The sequence below is a fragment of the Oryzias latipes genome, chromosome 16 (assembly GCF_002234675.1).
Source record: "Oryzias latipes chromosome 16, ASM223467v1".
In the NCBI taxonomy this organism is placed as follows: domain Eukaryota; kingdom Metazoa; phylum Chordata; class Actinopteri; order Beloniformes; family Adrianichthyidae; genus Oryzias; species Oryzias latipes.
This window is the reverse complement of record NC_019874.2, coordinates 27906755-27923502: the sequence shown is the minus strand read 5'-3', so window position 1 is coordinate 27923502 and position 16748 is coordinate 27906755. Positions and strand designations below refer to the sequence as shown.

The window sequence follows — 16748 nt, the reverse complement described above, 5'->3', positions numbered from 1 at the left end:
AAAACAAATACATTCAAGAAGAGCAGCTCCGGGGTGTTAATCAGCAACCAAAGGAAAATAAAAGAAACCCAGACTTCCTGCTTAAAGACACATGAGAACAGCAGGTGATGGCAAAGATTTATTACAAGGAAAAATGAAGCTAAAGAGTGGTGTTAAAGGCCAGAGCGGCGTCCTGCGGCCCCAAGAATCCACCCCATGACTCTGCACTTTTTCTTTGTTCTCTTCCTGTTTATGATTAAACCAGTTCATCAGTGATGACTCCTTCGTTGCTCTGACCAGATAAACTGTGCAGATGTGAGCAAATGCAGTTCCTTTGGAATTTCCCGTCATCTTTCAGCCCAGCTCCTCCTTGGCTTTGCCCTGCTTGCGGGGCATCTTCTTGTTGCTGCTGTCCTCCAGCTCTTTGCTCTTGTAGTAGTGGGGAGCCACCTCCAGCAGCCAGGCGCTCTCGATCTCGATCACCTGTGAACGGCAGCGCGATCAGTGGGGAAGGCCCCGACCCGTTTACACTTCAAACACACGCTCACGGCGGCGGCGGCGGCAGCAGACCTGTCTCATGAACTCCTTGGTGGTGAAGACCAGCTCGTGGTAGATGAGCCAACGGGGCTGCTCCTCAAACAGGGAGCTGTTGGGGTGGGTGTAGACCGTCTGCTGGTGCTTCACCGTCTTGTAGCCGCCTTTGCTGAGCCGGGCTGTGTGGTAGAAGTACCCGGCTGTCACTGCCTGAGAGAGAGGCACAAACCCTTATGAGACTCAGCATGACAACAAGGATTTGGTGTGTATGTGCATGTGTGTGTTTGGGGTGGGGGGGTGTCTTATGGCTTATGGACCAAAAAAGATGAAAATCAACACTCAAAAAGTTCCGATTTTTCTTCTGAGGAGACGAGTGCAGAGGTTATCAGAGTGGGATGGAGGTGGAAGTGAAGCACCTGATCAGCTTTCAGTCGGAGTCAACACACAGAACCGGTCTGTCCAGCCGGCTCAGTCAGACACCGGACGGCGTTCCGTTTACCTCCACAAACGCCTGGGTTTCAGGTATGCGTCAGGGCTCAAACAACCATGGATTGAGGAAAAAAAGTACTGGAAACTGGGCTTTCCCGTTTCAGATCAGTGAATCTAAATGGTAATCAGGATAGAAAAACCTCTTGACTTTTTTTTTTTTGATAAGATCTGACGAAGAATGCTGGCAATGTAAAGGAGGGCTTCCTTTCATTTTTGAGAAACAAAATAAACTGAAAGACAAATAATAATAATAGCGTATTGGAATAACTGTTTACTGAAACATCCAAATATGTAATATTGACGTAATGATTATAAAATGGGGCAAAAAACTTTGAGCGCTGCCCGTAATCCTTAATTTTGTAAGTTTCTTTTTCTGCGACTAAATGGTCTCGAAGGGAGGCTTCAATGACGTTTAGTTTTGCAAATTCACCAAATGTCAAAAAGTTTCATTTTCCTTAGATGAAAATCACAGGAGGAAGTATGATTTTAAATTTCAAGTTGCTCGTACTGCTATTAAAGCAGACATGTTTTTCTTTTGTCGGGGTAAAAGTTTGGAACGCTCAGCAGGAAATTCTGAAATGTTGTACTAATACTGGGAAAAAAAAATGTGTCAAGAAGAAGTTGGAGGTATATGTAATGTGTTGGTGTGTGGCAGCAGGCAATAAAGGCCAATCCTTCTTTGAGGTGTGATATAAGGGCAGAAATAAAATAAGACATGTATGCGTCTCACTGCTCCTTACCAGTCATGAAAATGTGTGATTTTTAGGGATGAATCAGTTTTCTTGGTCATTGTGGCAGTTTTTATAACATTTTCTGACTGTGGACTTCACGGAACGAAAGGCTGAGTTCTCCGTAAAGCCCACCAGAAGAGAAGCTGAGCAAATATTTTTGTTTGAGGAACAGAGGTTTGTGATTAGAAGGGGTGGGTTGAGAAACGCCCTGACCTTATCCGAACTACTTTAAGGGTGCGTTCCTGAGGTGCTGTAAAGATAGGAGGCAACCGTTTCTGACAGATGATTATTAAAAAAAAACCTCTGACATCATCGTCTGATTCCAGATTTAGCAGGAACCCACCAAGTTCATAAAAAAAAGTGACCCAAAGGGGACATTCAAAGAACAGGAGGTCTTTAAACAAGTGATTCGTTTAACTTTTGTTCAACAGCGAAGACATTTTTTTTCCTTGTTAGAGGCCTTCTGTGAATTCTTTGTTGACCTCTGGTGAATGAAGTTCTTGGTATTTCAGCTTTGATGTGAAAACCTGGAGTAGTAAACACTTCAAACATAAACTACAATCACATGTCGGGAGAAATTTGTAAAGCTTTTCCTGCTCTCATTTGCCTCTGTTTTGCAGATATTTAAATGGTTAAAAAAAAAAAAAAAAAACCCCAGACTCCGTTTCCTCTTATTTTTTTTAGTAAAAACTTTTAAATTCCTGTATCTAATTCAATTCTTGGCTTGATTTAGAATGTGCTGCCTCTGTGCTGTATTTTTTGCTGCACAAGCAAAACAGGAAGAATTTGATTTAAAAGTGTGAATAAGACTTTTTCAATGACGGATGGTTTTGCATTTCTAAATGTATTCATGGCGAAACAGGAGGCCTCTTTGTGTCAGGGCTGTGTGTGAACGTCACATCTGATAAATGCTTTTTTTTCTTCGTCTAAGTCTGAGCTAAATTTATTACGAAACAGGTGGAGCCTTTCAGAACAAAATTGTTTGTGAAACCAGAATTTGTTTAAATTCAAACCCCAAACTTGCTACCAATAAACAGGTAAAAGTATGGCGAGTATTTTAGTGTGGAGGTCAGGTACTGAAAGAAGTAAGAAAGTAAGAAAACACAGAAATGAGGAGTGGAAATGTAATGTCTTTTGGGAGAGGAGTTTAAAAATACCCACTCCAATGAAAACTGTGTTTTTAACATGTTCTTATAGCATTTTTTCACGATGGAGGACATATGTATAAAAGAATTTAAGATTAAAAAACTGTGTCTCTGAGAATTTCGATGGATCAGAAGCAGACAAAAACCCAGTTTCCAAAAGCTCATGTTTGTGAGGCAACCACTGCTTTGGGGGGGCCAAAGTCTCCCTTCTCTGCTCCAATTCGGATGCATCCTCTTGCAGGCAATTAGATCCATTAATGACTTTGTTTTGCTCGTCTGAGCTGCCGTCTGGCTCGAAGCTGCAGGGCTGGATAGCTCAGATATAACTCACCGTATTTTGCTACGTTAATGTTAGCGAGGAGCTGTAAGCTAGCAGGAGGGCGTGTAACCAAAGGGGTGATGGGAAATTAGCCGAGGCTAACTCTACAGCTAACTTCTGTGTACACGGTCCCGCCACAGGACAGAGGCGGATTTCTAATGAACTCCTGCCGCGCTGCAGAAAATATATCGTTAAAAAAAAAAACGACACATGCTTTTGGAGTTTGGCAAAAAACTGCAAATTAAATTAAAAGACCATTAGCAGTGATGAAAGTCAGGCAAGGAAAAAATCCCTGAACTTTTTTTTGAGCGATATGGCGGGCACAGAGCGAAATTTTGGAAAAATACGTGGTCTTAGATGCATTCTGGTGCATTCTGGCAGCTAGTTATTCACTTCTTTATCAAGAAACTAAGACTAATTGGAGCATCATGATTTGTCATTCAAATTAAAAATCTACGCTTTTCCTTAAAGCTGCAAAACATACAATTGCTAAAATATAGTAACATCAAAGCCCCAAATGGCAAAAAGAACACCAGTAACTATGATATTCTATGAAAATACCTCAGTTATTTATACATTATTTCTGCTTTAGAAGTGACTGATGTACAACATCCACTTGCACTGTTTTCTCAAACTATAATTACATCAAAATATGGGATCTGCTTTAAACTATAATTCTATAACATAATACATCAATTCTTTAACACCAATACTAAGTAATCTGGGAAATATCAAAACAAACATACAAACTAAACTAAACATTGTAAACATTATTTTTTAAGGGAGTGCGGGTCCAAACCATCAAATACTTATAATTAATGTCAACTATACTGAACTAAATCATGGTAATTAGGAAATACAAATAAATTAGATAGAGAAATGTATTCAAAATAAAAACTGAAACTCAAAACTAAAATTGAAATTATTTCAAAATGTGGTTTTGAGATTATTTTACACAAAAAAGTATTTGACCTACACTACCTTAAAAATCTTTTTTTTTTTCCAGCCAAGACCACTTCAATTTGTTTTTTATCGTCTTCTCACAACTGAGGTCGTGACCACGCTCAATAATGACGATGCCTGCCAATATTTTAACACAAATTTGATCGCAAACTCTTCAGGTGTGTTTGTGAAAGTTTAGCGTGGACCGCCAGTTTTGGTCTCTAGGGAAGCAAGTCACGCTGACCACGTGGTGCAGACAGAGCCAATCAGACCCGTCGACGCATCCGAAAGCAACTAAAACGTCCCGTCATTGGTCAATTAGGCCGGGAAGACGAGAAATGGCCACGACCATAGAGGAAGCGATCTGCGGAGAAATATAGAAAATAAAGCTAAAATTATCTGATTTCAGACCATTTTCTAATCCGGAAAGCGATTTGTCCCTAGAGATCAGGTCTTTATTTCCCGGAAAGTACGTTCGGTTTGCTCAAAAACCCGGATTTCCGGGAATTCCCGGAAGACTTTCATCACTGCTTAGGGAACGATTTTGCATTAGAAAGAAAATATAGCTTGAGTGGGACTTTAACATCTCTAGGAGGTTTTGACATTACCGTGACATACGTCAAAGATGAAGATCAGCTGTTTTGCTCTGTGGGGTTTTTAACAGCTAGGTGATTTAAGACGGACAGCAGCAGGACGGGGGTGTTGGGTTTATGGGGGGGCTGAGAAGCACCAACCTTTCGAATCGGCACATTTTCTCCCTGACAGCTGACCACCTCCACCTCGATGCGCTCCATCAGCCCCTCCAGCTGGTCCCTGACATCCCGGGCTCTCCTCATGGAGCGGAACTGGATGAAGTTCTCGTAGCACCACTGAGTGGAGAATCCACTCTCCACCCACTGAAGAGCACAGATGGAACAGTTACTCCTCGTGTCTCCTGCATGGTTTCACAGACGGAAAACTGGATTTCTGTCCCTGTCACCTGCGTGTAGACGTTGAGGAGCACCAGGTGATCTCCTCCCGGAACCACGAAGTTCATCCTGGCGTTGTCGGCGTGCACCACTTTGTCTTTGGGCCGATAGAAGATGGAGTTGTTGACAGAGAGCATGGCCGCTATGGTCAGCACCTCCTCTGAACACTTGTACCTGGAAGAGGTGACGAACAAACAGCTCTTTGACGCTTAATGTCAGACGAGGTGAATTCCAGCTTCTATTAATAATAAGTGGCTTATTGAAAGTTTCAGAAAAAAAAACAGTGGAGATAAAAATACTGAGGAATGAAAAACTGAATTCAGTTTTGTTATACCATTTCTTTCAATGTCATTTAGTGGCTACATAATATCTAATCCACCTGAAACAAACCACAGGAAGTACATTTTCACCTTAAGAGACCAAAAAAAGTGCAACAGTGGGATTTATTTTGAAACCATGTAAAAGAAAAAGACCTAGCTGCACTTAGAAACTGTAAAAATGAAATCTTGAAGACCAGATTAATGGATGTATTAAGACTAAAGGTTTTCTTTAAGCACACACTCACTGTTCAGAGGCCAGGATCATCTTGCTCAGCATTGGATCCACTGGTAACTCTGCCATCCTTCTACCCAGCTGGAAACAAGAAATGCAAAAGTCAAAAGATCGACTAAATTCATCCATCTAACAGCAAGGATTAGAATCAAACAATAGGTCGACCTTTTTTAACCTCTGAAAATCCACTGAGTCAAGTTTGGCATATGTTTTCTTTTCTATTCATTTTATTTATTTCCATTTTTCTGTGTTTTATGATGTTTTTATTTCTTGGCAGCTGTTAATTTCTTACTACCCAATATGAATAAACAAAAGTTGTTGTTAAAAGCTTTAAGACTCCAAAAGAAAATTGTTCTTGGGTTCTTTAACACAACAGTGTTAACACAACATTTTCAAATTTATTGTAATACAAAAAAAAAGATTTGTGTCTAAATACAATTTACTTTGGAAGAGGATTAGGGCCATGGAGAAAGAAGAAAAAGAGCAACAGGAATTCTGACTTTAATCCCAGAATTCTGAAAATTAAGTCAGAAATCTGACTCAGAATTCTGAGTTGAAGCAAGATAATACAGTTTAATGACTGAAATGACCTAAAAAGTATTAAATCGTTCAAGCAATAACCCCATTGACCCTTTCAAACACATTATTCAACTTTGCACCTTTGTGAGCTCCCCCAGGTGGTTTAGGGCTCCCAGAGCGTAGAGCTGCTCCAATGCCAAAACCAGAGTCTCGTGAGGAGGCGGGTCCATGAAGTCAAAGTGAATCAAATCATTGATGCCTAAAAGGAAAACGAAAAAAAAAAAAAATTCACCTCCAAATATGGAACAACCAGCTGTGAAGGAAACCCGCTGTGCCGATCGCCTCACCCAAACTCTTCAGCAGGAGAACTACATTCCCCAGGTTGGTCCTCTGAATCTCAGGCACGGTTGTTTCCTCCATCTCGTGTTTGAAGGCCCAGGCGGTGTACAGCCGGAAACATTTCCCAGCAGCCACTCTGCCTGCACGGCCTGCCCTCTGGTTGGCTGAAGCCTGACATCAAACCACAAACATGCAGACGTCAGGAATCAAAAGCTCAAACGCTCACATGCAGGAACGAACTGGCTTCATTTTTGGTCTGTAGGTGAATTCTGGACGAGTTAATGCACACAGGTTTACATTTTTTACATTTCAAAATAAAAGTCAGTAGTTTTCCTACTGTTAAGTCAAAACTGGAGAGAAAATGGGTTTCAAACAATAAAATGTTTTAAAACAACATCCTTAGTTTTTAACAGAAATGTTAGAAATTCCTTGAAGGTGTAATCTCGTGACTAAAAGAACGATCAACTCCCCCGCCTGTGATTGAAACAAAGCCGTCCTTCGTGTAGGGCCCAGCAACAGCAGCGATTCTGTGGAGCTGCCGCATGGCTTTGCCTCTTCATACGACATTCGTAAACCACACGTCACCGTGACGCTTTTTTAAAGTTAAAAAGGTTTTATTTTTAGTGTTATTATTGATCTGTCTGCTGTTTTTAATACAACTATGGTAACAAGGTAATTCCCCTTTACAGGATCAATAAAGTTTTCTTCTATATTTCCATCATCTTTTATACAAGTTTTTTAATTGTTACCTGAATCAATAACAATTGTTCTTATTTTTTAAGGAATCGGGCCAACTGTTCAATTCTAAGTAAAAATGATGGGAGATTCCAAAGCTTAAAGCCAAACTAAAGCTAACGGGGCGGTGTGTCTGAAACTCTTACTTCATGGTAAAGTCGAGACATTTTTTGGGATCAATATGAAGATTACCCGCGAGCAGGGCGTCACAATGAGCGACTCCATGCCTGTGCGGGCGTTGTAGCTCTTCTGCTTGCAGAAGCCGGGGTCGATGACGTAGATGATGCCGTCGATGGTGAGGGACGTCTCTGCAATGTTGGTGGCCACCACCACCTTTCATTGACGAGAAGAAACAGCATGTAAACAAAAGAGAAGGTTGTTGGTGAACTGAAGACAAAATGACATCATGGAAATCTCAGTTTGAAGCCAATTGATGATAAAAACTTAACGTTTTAAGGTGGAAACACAAAATGCTAAATTGAACACTTCAGGATCAGGTTAAGAAGGTAAAACAGACTCGGGAAAAATAATATTAAAATAATATTAAAGACAAAATATTTTTATTTCAATTGAACTAATTAGTAATTATTTAAATTCTTATGTTTTGGAACAAATGATCTAAACATTCATTTTTATTTTAACAGATTTAATTAATTTGGCCTAAAAACTGTAAAACTGCAGAACTGAAGCCTATTTTACATATAAAAGTAAAATAGAAAGCTAAACTTTTTTAAAAAAAAAGTGTCAAACAGTTAAGTAAAATACGAAGTAAAGAGTTATGCACTAAAGTAGTTGAGAAACATTAATAAACAGCTGGAAATGGTCATAAATCTCTTTAAAAATGTGTAAAAACAGAAAAGGAGCAGAAAAATAAATAATTCTACAGTATTTATTCTTTATTGCTGAATGAAATTTTAAAAGTTCACTGTAAAACTTGAAGTAAATGAAGATTTTCCAAAACTTAAGCATTTCTTGTAAATAAAAAGAACAAAAATTAAGAACTAAAGCTAGGGTTTGAGGGGAAAAACTAATTGAAGAGTATTAGTACAAAGAGTTTGAAACTATTAGAATCTTTCTTATTACTGGTAATTTAGACAAGAAAATGTTGTCAAAAATCATAAATCATAATAGAGAGTTTCTTTATAATGGTTATTTCTGTTTTTACTGAATTGTCTATAACTGCACGTCCCACCTTTCTGGCTCCAGGAGGAGTCGGGGTGAAGATCTTGGCCTGCATGTCAGACGGCAGGTTGGCGTAGATGGGGAGGACGAGCAGCTCTGCGATCTTGGATCCGAGCCGCCTGCATCTCTCTTGCAGAAGCTCGCAGCACGCTTCGATCTCCTCCTGCGGGAGACAGCAGAAGAAAAACCGAACGTGAAGCCAGAGGGAGCTGCAGGTTCACTTCCAGCATCTACTGTGACAACAACCTTACATGAAAATAAAACTTTCTAGATGTTTTCTGAGAAGAAAAGAAAACAGGATTTAACTTTGTCTTTGAGCTATTTTAACCATTTACTAATTACTAAACTAACAATAAAATTATTTACTTGTGTAAATAAATCCCATCCAGCTTTTAAAAGTCCTAACAATCGTAACATAAGCAAGCATGGCAGTTGTTCATGAAGGGACAGCTCAGAAAACATGAAAGAAATACGTGAAAAAAAGTCAAACTTGGCTATTGGACGGCAGTTTAGCTCAGGCAGTAGAGCAGGTCGTCCAACAATCAGAGGGTTGGCGGATCGATACCTTCCCCGCTCTCCCCAGCCAGCTGTCCCCCCCCCCCTCTGAAAGTCGTGGCTCTACGTCGTCATCATCATCTCACCCATCTGATTGCTAGACCGCCTCTGCTTCCATTTCCATTTTCAGTTCTTTAGTCACAGAGGAAGAAAGACGTTTCGCTTTGATCATATATATATATATATATATATATATATATATATATACACACACATATATATATATATATATATATATATATATATATATATATATATATATATATATATATATATATATATATATATATATATATATACACAAACAGTTCATACTTGTCAATATTTAATACTTCCGCAACGATTTGCTCTGCAATGTTTGTGGATAAAGTCAGTAGGAAGAACAAAACAGACTGATGACTTGGTGACGAACACCAACAAAACGGATCACGTCTAGGACACGTTGAGGCTTTTCTACTTTTATTTGTAGGTCATCTAATAGTTTTCATGAGCAGATGAGGTTAGTGCCTGTTTGTGGCTCTCTGCTTTAGTGTAGTTCTTAAAAATACATATTTTTTTAAATCACAGAAAAATTTGAACAAAAAGTCCAGTTTTTCTTTTTTTTTTATTGAATGCAATTTGTTTCCATACAATCACACTACAAAAAAAAAAAAGAAGCAAAAATTCGGCAGTAAAAATTATTCAGTTTAACGATGTGCGGAAAACTGTTGATAAAGAAAAATGGTGGAGTTTTTTTATGCTTATTTGTGTTTGAAATAAATGGTACCTGTCCTGTGAGGAAGACCAGGATGTCTCCTGGAGGCTGAGTGACGTGGATCTGCAGCACCGACACCACACACGCGTCCAGGTAGTCTGCCTCAGGAGCCTTCATCAAACATCACAAGCAACCGTCAACACGGCTCTGATGTTCATGCGAGCAAACATCTGACAAACCTTTGCAAATTAATTACGTTCACATTCCCGATTTCTATTTCAATTTGTTTTTCAAAAGTGTTCAAACTTCAACTCTGCATGTTTTCATGACCTAGAGGTTTAAACTGAACAGAGGAACTCAAAGGAATTTAAACTTTCTAAGCTAAAAGCAAACACAGCATTTTGTAGGTGCAGATCTATTTAAATCAATAAAAGGATTTCTTTAAACACAAACCTTGTTCTCCTCCAACCATGAATCAGTTCATGTTCAGTAATCATCTTTTTTTCTTGTTTTAATGTCAAACTCTGACTTTCCCTCCAGATCGTGTTCCACTTATATTTTTCCCCATTTAAAAGGAAGAAGTCGGAATTAAACAACAGTCTGCCTCACTTTGGTGTAGAAAATATCCACGGGGAACCTCCTGCCGGGAATCCTGAAAACCGGGGCGTCGTCGAAGAAGCTGGAAAAGCGTTCCGTGTCCAGAGTGGCGCTCGCCACCAGAACCTTCAGGTCGGGTCTGAATCTGGCGATGTCTTTAATCAGCCCGAACAGGATGTCTGTGTGCAGCGTTCGCTCGTGGGCTTCATCGATGAGGATCACGCTGCAGGGGGAACAGGCGCTGCTACATTAGTGTGAAGAACGACTCTGGGAGGTTTTATTCTCCTTTAGCCCAAACCACAAGACTTTTAGGGGAAACGAGTTCAGAGCCATGGATGCAGCGGTACCTGTAGCTGGCCAGGTCCGGCTCGGTGAGAAACTCGCGGAGCAGCATGCCGTCCGTCATGTATTTGAGCACGGTCCTCTCTGACGTGCAGTCCTCAAAGCGGATGCTGTAGCCCACCTGATGGACAGTCAGGAGTAGTCAGGAGCGAAAGGAAGACAGATACTCCCATCACGGTATGGTATGGTTCTCACCTCGTTCCCGAGCTTCACGCCAATTTCCTCTGCCACTCTGGCCGCCACAGACATGGCGGCCACCCTACGAGGCTGCGTGCATCCGATCTTCATGCCTCCATTCGTGTAGCCCTGAAAACAGTTTCACCATCAGGCTGCTGAGGCTTTAACACTTTGAGGGAAAACCTTCTTAGAAACATTTAAAGCGTCACGAACATGTCTGAGTTTCTCAACCGTGATCGTGTTTAGACCATTCGTCCCTCACACGGCCCGGGATGTGGTGCTGTTGTGGGACTCACCTCCTCCATCAGGTACTGGGGGATCTGGGTGGTCTTCCCTGAACCAGTCTCCCCCTCGATGACCAGCACCTGGTGCTCGTTGATGGCAGCCAGCAGGTCTTCTCTGTAGGGGAAGATGGGTAGGCTGCGGCGCACCTCCTGCATGGACTGCTTCTTCAGCTCCGCCTGGGACAGAGCGTGGGCCTCCTGATCCTGAGTGAATCATATTCACAATAAAAAGACAGACGAGTGAGAAGCTGAGGGGATTCCTGCAGGGGGAGGACCCAGATTTTTTCCTCCTATATAAAAAGGTACAGGCTCTCATTTTAAGATGCAACAGAATTTTCCAGAATATTTGAGACTTTGGGGTAAAAACGAAAGGAGTCCACATTCTTATTCTATAAACTTCTCCATCCTTCTGGAATTCAGAAAAGCTGGTGGGAACGATTGACACTCTGCCCTCTAGTGGTTGTTGTATTCCTAAAACACCCAAAAGACTGACGCTCATCTGAATTTGTCTGAAAGGATCTACAGATGGGCTCTCATCCATCTGTCATGTTTTTTTTTGAAGCTGCTGCTTCTGTTCATATGGGATCCGAGAATAAACTCCTGGCAGGATTCAACAGAAAACGAGGGCTCACCTTTTCACTGCGGGTCCCCTTCATGGTGATGGCCGTGGTGACAAACTCGATCATCTCCTCTTCCTCCAGGATCAACTGGTACCTCTCCTGCTCCTCCCTCATCCCCTGCTCCCGCTCCTTCTTGGCTCCAAAGCTGAGCGAGGCCGTCTTCAGCCTCTCCTCCTCCCAGCGCCCCTGCTCCCCTCCCAGCTCCATCGGGATTTCCTCCAGCTCCAGGTCCCGCTCAGGAACATCCTGCTCAGCATTGAGAAATCGTTTCAGGCTGAAGCCCGGGGAACTGACCTCACCTTCTGCAGCTCCAAAGCTTACCTTCCGTCTCTTCTCCTCTGGCATGTAGTATCTGTTCTTCCTCTCCTCCTGCTCCTTGGCTCCGGCCTTCTTGTAGTCTTGAGCCAGGTCTCTGAGGATGCGCTTGTGCTCCAGATCCCGCCGCTCCCTCTCAGTAAGCTCGTCCAAAGAAAAAAAGTACTCCTCGTCTTTGATCTCCGCCTCCAGGTCCTCCAGCTTCTCAGCTTCCCTCTTCTTTAAATACGACTGACGAGACTTTTTCCTCAACTCTGGCAACTTTAAGCACAAGGGCACATTTAGCCACACGCTTTAAATCAACCAACTTGAACATAGTGGTTAGAGCCGCTACCATGTTGTTCTTATCATCTTCAGCCATCTTCAGCCTCTTCTGAGCTTCTTCATAAGCCTGAAGGAAGAGAGAGCAGCAGATGAGGTCAGACTGCTGCAAGAAGCTCCTCTGCAGAAAACAGCATCTTTCACCTTTTTGTCCGTCCTCTCCGTGATGTTGCGGGTTTTGTCTTTGTCCTTCTGTCTGACTCGCTCAGCAAAGGCATCTCTCTCCTCGATGTCTTGCAGTCGCTCGCGCTCCTCCTTCTCCCACTCTTCCTCCTCCTCCTCTTCGTCTTTCTTGCCAGAGTTTTGGTCATCTGAGCCGGACTTGCCCCTGAAATTTGACAGAAGAGTTCAGAAGAGCCGTTTTATAGAAACTAGTCTTTCACTTTTACTGTGAAGGATTATGGTTTAATAACAAACAAAATTGTGAAAATAGGAACATTTTCTGAACTTTTTAATGGGAGTCGTCAAATTTGTTAAGACTAGCCTGTATTTTAATGCTTAACATTGTGTCTTTTTGAGGATAGAATCAGCATTCAACCAAAATTAAGAGCCAATCAGGAAGAATATAAAGGAAGATGCTCATTTTGTTTCAAATAAGACTTTAAATACTTTAAATGCTGTTGGCCTGCTGCTACAGATGAAGATAGAAAACGGTTTTGAAGAGCAGCAGAGTTCTCTTTCAAAGAAAACAGAAACATTCAAGAGTAATGCAGATTATTTTTTTGGTTGGCAAGTCCTTCATAATAAATTAATTTGTCCTCTTTCCACAAAAACAGTGAGGAGAGTTTTGGTTTCAAGCCTAAAGTCTGAAAAAAAAGCTAGTCGATATTCCTCTGGCTGATTGAACTTTAAATGATTAATACAGAAAAAAACTGCTTTCAATAATTTCACAGAGGAGTAAAGATCACCTTTTAGGAGCTTCATCCTCACTCGATGACTCGCTGTATTTTTTCTGTCTGATGTGCTTCCTCTTGCCTCCTCTGTCCTTGTTCTTTTTGCCCTTTTGCTCCTCCTTCACAGCGTCCTCGCCACTGTCGCTGTCCTCCAGCAGCGTGTACGTCTGGTTCTTCCTCTGCATTTCCAGGGCTTGTCGTTCGATTGCACGGGCCGGTTTCTCAGCAACCTGCTTGTGAGGAATCTGCAACAGAGCCAACAGATTGTCACTCCAAAATGTATCAAATACAGCGGTCTCTCACTAGACCCTGGTTCATCTTTTACAGTCTCGCTGTTTGGCAGGGCAATTTTTTTATAGTGCGTCGTATTCTGTGTCCTCATTGGCTGTCAGTCAATCTCCTATGTACCACGCCACCCATACAGATATGTGCAGCTCCCCAAATCTACATAAAACTTTGATTGCGATCACATCTTTGTTTTTTATTCTTTAAAACTGGACTTTTTTTTCCCTAGAATTGAACTTTGAGAGTTTAAACAGAAGAGAAAAGTCTGAAAATGTTCACATCTGTCTAAGAAAAGCGTATAAAGTGTGTAGTGATAGGTTTCACAACCTTAAACCATCTGTAATCCTACTTTCACCTATTGCAGGTTAAGTTTGGAACATAACTCTTATGATAAACGAGGGATCACTCCGTAGCACATGAAGTAATCCAATTTAAAATACACACGTAAACTGTAAAGAAGCATGCCTAAAATGTTTATATGCAAGAACAGTTTAATAAAACTACCTTGTCAAAGAGCTCTTTTGCAAAACTCGCCACGGTCTGGTCGATATCAATGGTTCCCGTCTGCTCCAGGCGACTCACAAAGTCCTCCGGGCTGGAAGACTTCCGGGCGATGCCGATCATGAACTGAGACACGTACCTGTCACTCAACCCCAGGATGTCATGGAGACGGTCGTTGACCCACTGCTCCAGGCTGGCCATGGCGCCTGATCAGAGAGACGTTAAAAAAGCAACAAAGACGCACAAACTTAATGATTTTGCAGAGGTAATACATTTACATTCCAGAAGATCACAATGTGATTGGAGGAAGAAACAAAACAACTGGCTCATTTTGACCATTGAGTTTTATTTCACAAAGAAAAGATGGTGGTTATTGACATCAGGTAAGAAGGGAAATAACAAACAAATGTTCTTAAAAATTGACAAATAACAAAGAATGTGGCATTATAAAGGAAAAATCAATAGATGAGGGGAAAAAAAGAAAAAAGTAGGAACAGATTTATTAAAAAGACTTCATCAATATTTCAGCCTACGATGATGAATAAACAACTTTTATCTTAAAAGAAAAACTCTGATCACCTTTTAATCTCTTGTAAAAGCGTTCCGAATGGTCTTTTAATTCTGATTATGCTGTTTTAAAGTAAAAAAAAAAAAAACTGTGCCATTTTTTAGGACAGATAATTAAAAGTTCAACTCCGAGTTGTGGGCGGGACCTTTGTCATGGAGCAATACCGCCCCTCTTCCCCTCTCCATTACTGAAAGATCCCAGTTGACACCCTCTCCTGCTAGCTTAAAACTCCTCACGACGCTGACCTAATATTATGGGTGCAACAAAAATGGCGAGAGATCAGCCAGAGCTCAGATGAGGATGCATCAGAATGGAGCGGAGCAAGGCGCTTGTGGCTGGCTGTAGTTGGTCTTATGTCACATCTATTTACATACAGCATCTTTTTCGTGTGCTCCTGATTCACAACGATTTGAATATGGAAATGTTCAGAAATGCTATTTTTAAGCTTAATTTTATAAATGTTAACACGATTTTCACCAGAGTTGGTTTTTAAGTTTAGAGCACTAAGTGCAGAACAGTCAGTTGCTTTGAAAAACCTTAAAAATAGACAGAAATTTTTTTTTAGAAGTGTGGAGATTTTTATTTTCTCCACTTAGTGACCAGAATAATTTAACTTTTCACCCGCTGAGTTAAGTTATTCCTAAATATGTTGCAGCTGTCAAAAAGCAAGCATACACAAAAAGCTAATTATCATAATATCTTACCGCTTTTAAAAAATCCTCAAACGTAGTTTGTTGTGACCACAGACAGAGTTAGTTAGCCGACTTAGCTAATTCCACAGCGATGCGCCTCGCTTATGTCTCGCGGAGCTCCTCAGTGGACACTTGGAGGGCACGCGCGCCCATCTGAATATTTGTTCTTCCACCCGTGTAGACCGCTCATACCACGCAGAGCGTAAACAACTTAATTGAATACTTTTGTTCAAATTCGTTCGCCGCACGTTAGATGACGACCCGGAAATACATTACTGTCAGCGTATCCGAGGACCTCAGCACACACTGCCCTCGTGTGGCCACACTTGGTAGTACATCATTTTCTTCTTCTGTGGTGCATTGATGGTTGGCAAACAGCTTTTTGGTGCATTAGCGGCCCGTCTGGAACGTAAACATAGTGTGGATCAGGATGTCCCCACAACTCTTCAGCTACACTCTCCAGCCTTTTAGTGCTACCTAGATTCTATAGTCTTGGCACCACCTATTGACTGTATAAGAGAACTGGATCCCCCCCCCCCCCCAAAAAAAAAAAAAAAAAAAAAACAACAAAAAACAGGATCAAACAGGAAGTACCTCAAAGAACCCAAAATCCTATAAACCTCTATTGAGAAATAAACAGCTATTACTCATTTATTCTATTCGTCAGAATAACCCTTCTTACTCTGATACATTTTTTAAAAACATCTTCTTGCTAATCCCAAGGACTTCAAGCACGCTTACCCCAGATTGCGACAGTGGTTGCCATAGAAACTTTGACTCAGACCTACTCGGACCAATAGCTGTTGTCTGGCTCCATCATGGTGGAAAAATGGCAACTGAATTGTCTTCATTTAGCTGGAGCTGGTGTTCTAACGATATATACTACTTTGCGAGATTTTCCTACCCGTAACACAAAATGATTGGCATAGTCACCCAATTGTCCTACATTATCAGATAATTCTGCCTACTTGATCAAATGCACCGTTTTGCAGTCAGGCACTTTCTGTATGTGACATCACAGTTCTCTATATACAGTCAATGGCATCACCACAGAATTCACAATTCCCACTCGCATGTCTTCCTTTAAAAGGTGTTGGTTTAGGAAATGTCCCAACTGAAGTCTGGAAATTACATGATCTTCTCAACATGTTTCATATTTCCCACTATCCTCTGTATCCCATACAACCACCTTTGGAAGAACATCCACACGAAGGTGAAAAAGTAAAAAAATGAGAATACCACAAATGTAACAGAAATGCTGAAAAAGAAAAACGGCAGGCGCTCCAAAGGTTTTTTTTTTTGTGCTCTTTTTCTCCTTTGTCTTTAAGGGTCGCCAGATCAAATCATTCACCTCAAACCAACCTCCTCTGCATCTTCCTCACTCACACCAACATGTCCTCATGTCCTTCTTTATTCCATCCTCTTTGGTCTTCATGTAGGCCTCTTTCCTGGTAGCTCCAACCTCAGCAT

The 16748-nt window shown here is 41.3% G+C and overlaps 1 protein-coding gene across 1 annotated transcript; it reads right to left on the bottom strand.

Moving 5' to 3' along the window:
- Positions 1 to 105: 105 nt before the first annotated feature.
- On the bottom strand, positions 106 to 15586 carry dhx16 (DEAH-box helicase 16). The gene is made up of 21 exons (XM_011485769.3): positions 15291 to 15586; positions 14022 to 14224; positions 13248 to 13477; positions 12484 to 12667; positions 12353 to 12409; positions 12025 to 12279; positions 11716 to 11949; positions 11096 to 11287; positions 10818 to 10928; positions 10628 to 10743; positions 10293 to 10503; positions 9756 to 9854; positions 8445 to 8597; positions 7445 to 7585; positions 6526 to 6688; positions 6319 to 6437; positions 5673 to 5740; positions 5119 to 5281; positions 4874 to 5035; positions 550 to 723; positions 106 to 462 (listed from the first exon to the last, which is right to left on the bottom strand). Exons 2-21 carry the CDS (start codon positions 14217 to 14219, stop codon positions 334 to 336), a joined length of 3159 nt encoding a protein of 1052 aa, XP_011484071.1. The 5' UTR covers positions 14220 to 14224; positions 15291 to 15586; the 3' UTR covers positions 106 to 333.
- Between the last annotated feature and the right edge of the window lie 1162 nt (positions 15587 to 16748).

Bases quoted from the DNA above. Each gene is read 5' to 3' on its own strand.
- dhx16 (XM_011485769.3), bottom strand. From the start codon at position 14,219: ATGGCCAGCCTGGAGCAGTGGGTCAACGACCGTCTCCATGACATCCTG. The intron at 12,280-12,352 runs GTAGCGGCTCTA...TTGTGCTTAAAG, and splicing joins AAGATGATAAGAACAACATG to TTGCCAGAGTTGAGGAAAAA. The intron at 724-4,873 runs GTTGGTGCTTCT...CCTCTCTCTCAG, and splicing joins AAAATGTGCCGATTCGAAAG to GCAGTGACAGCCGGGTACTT.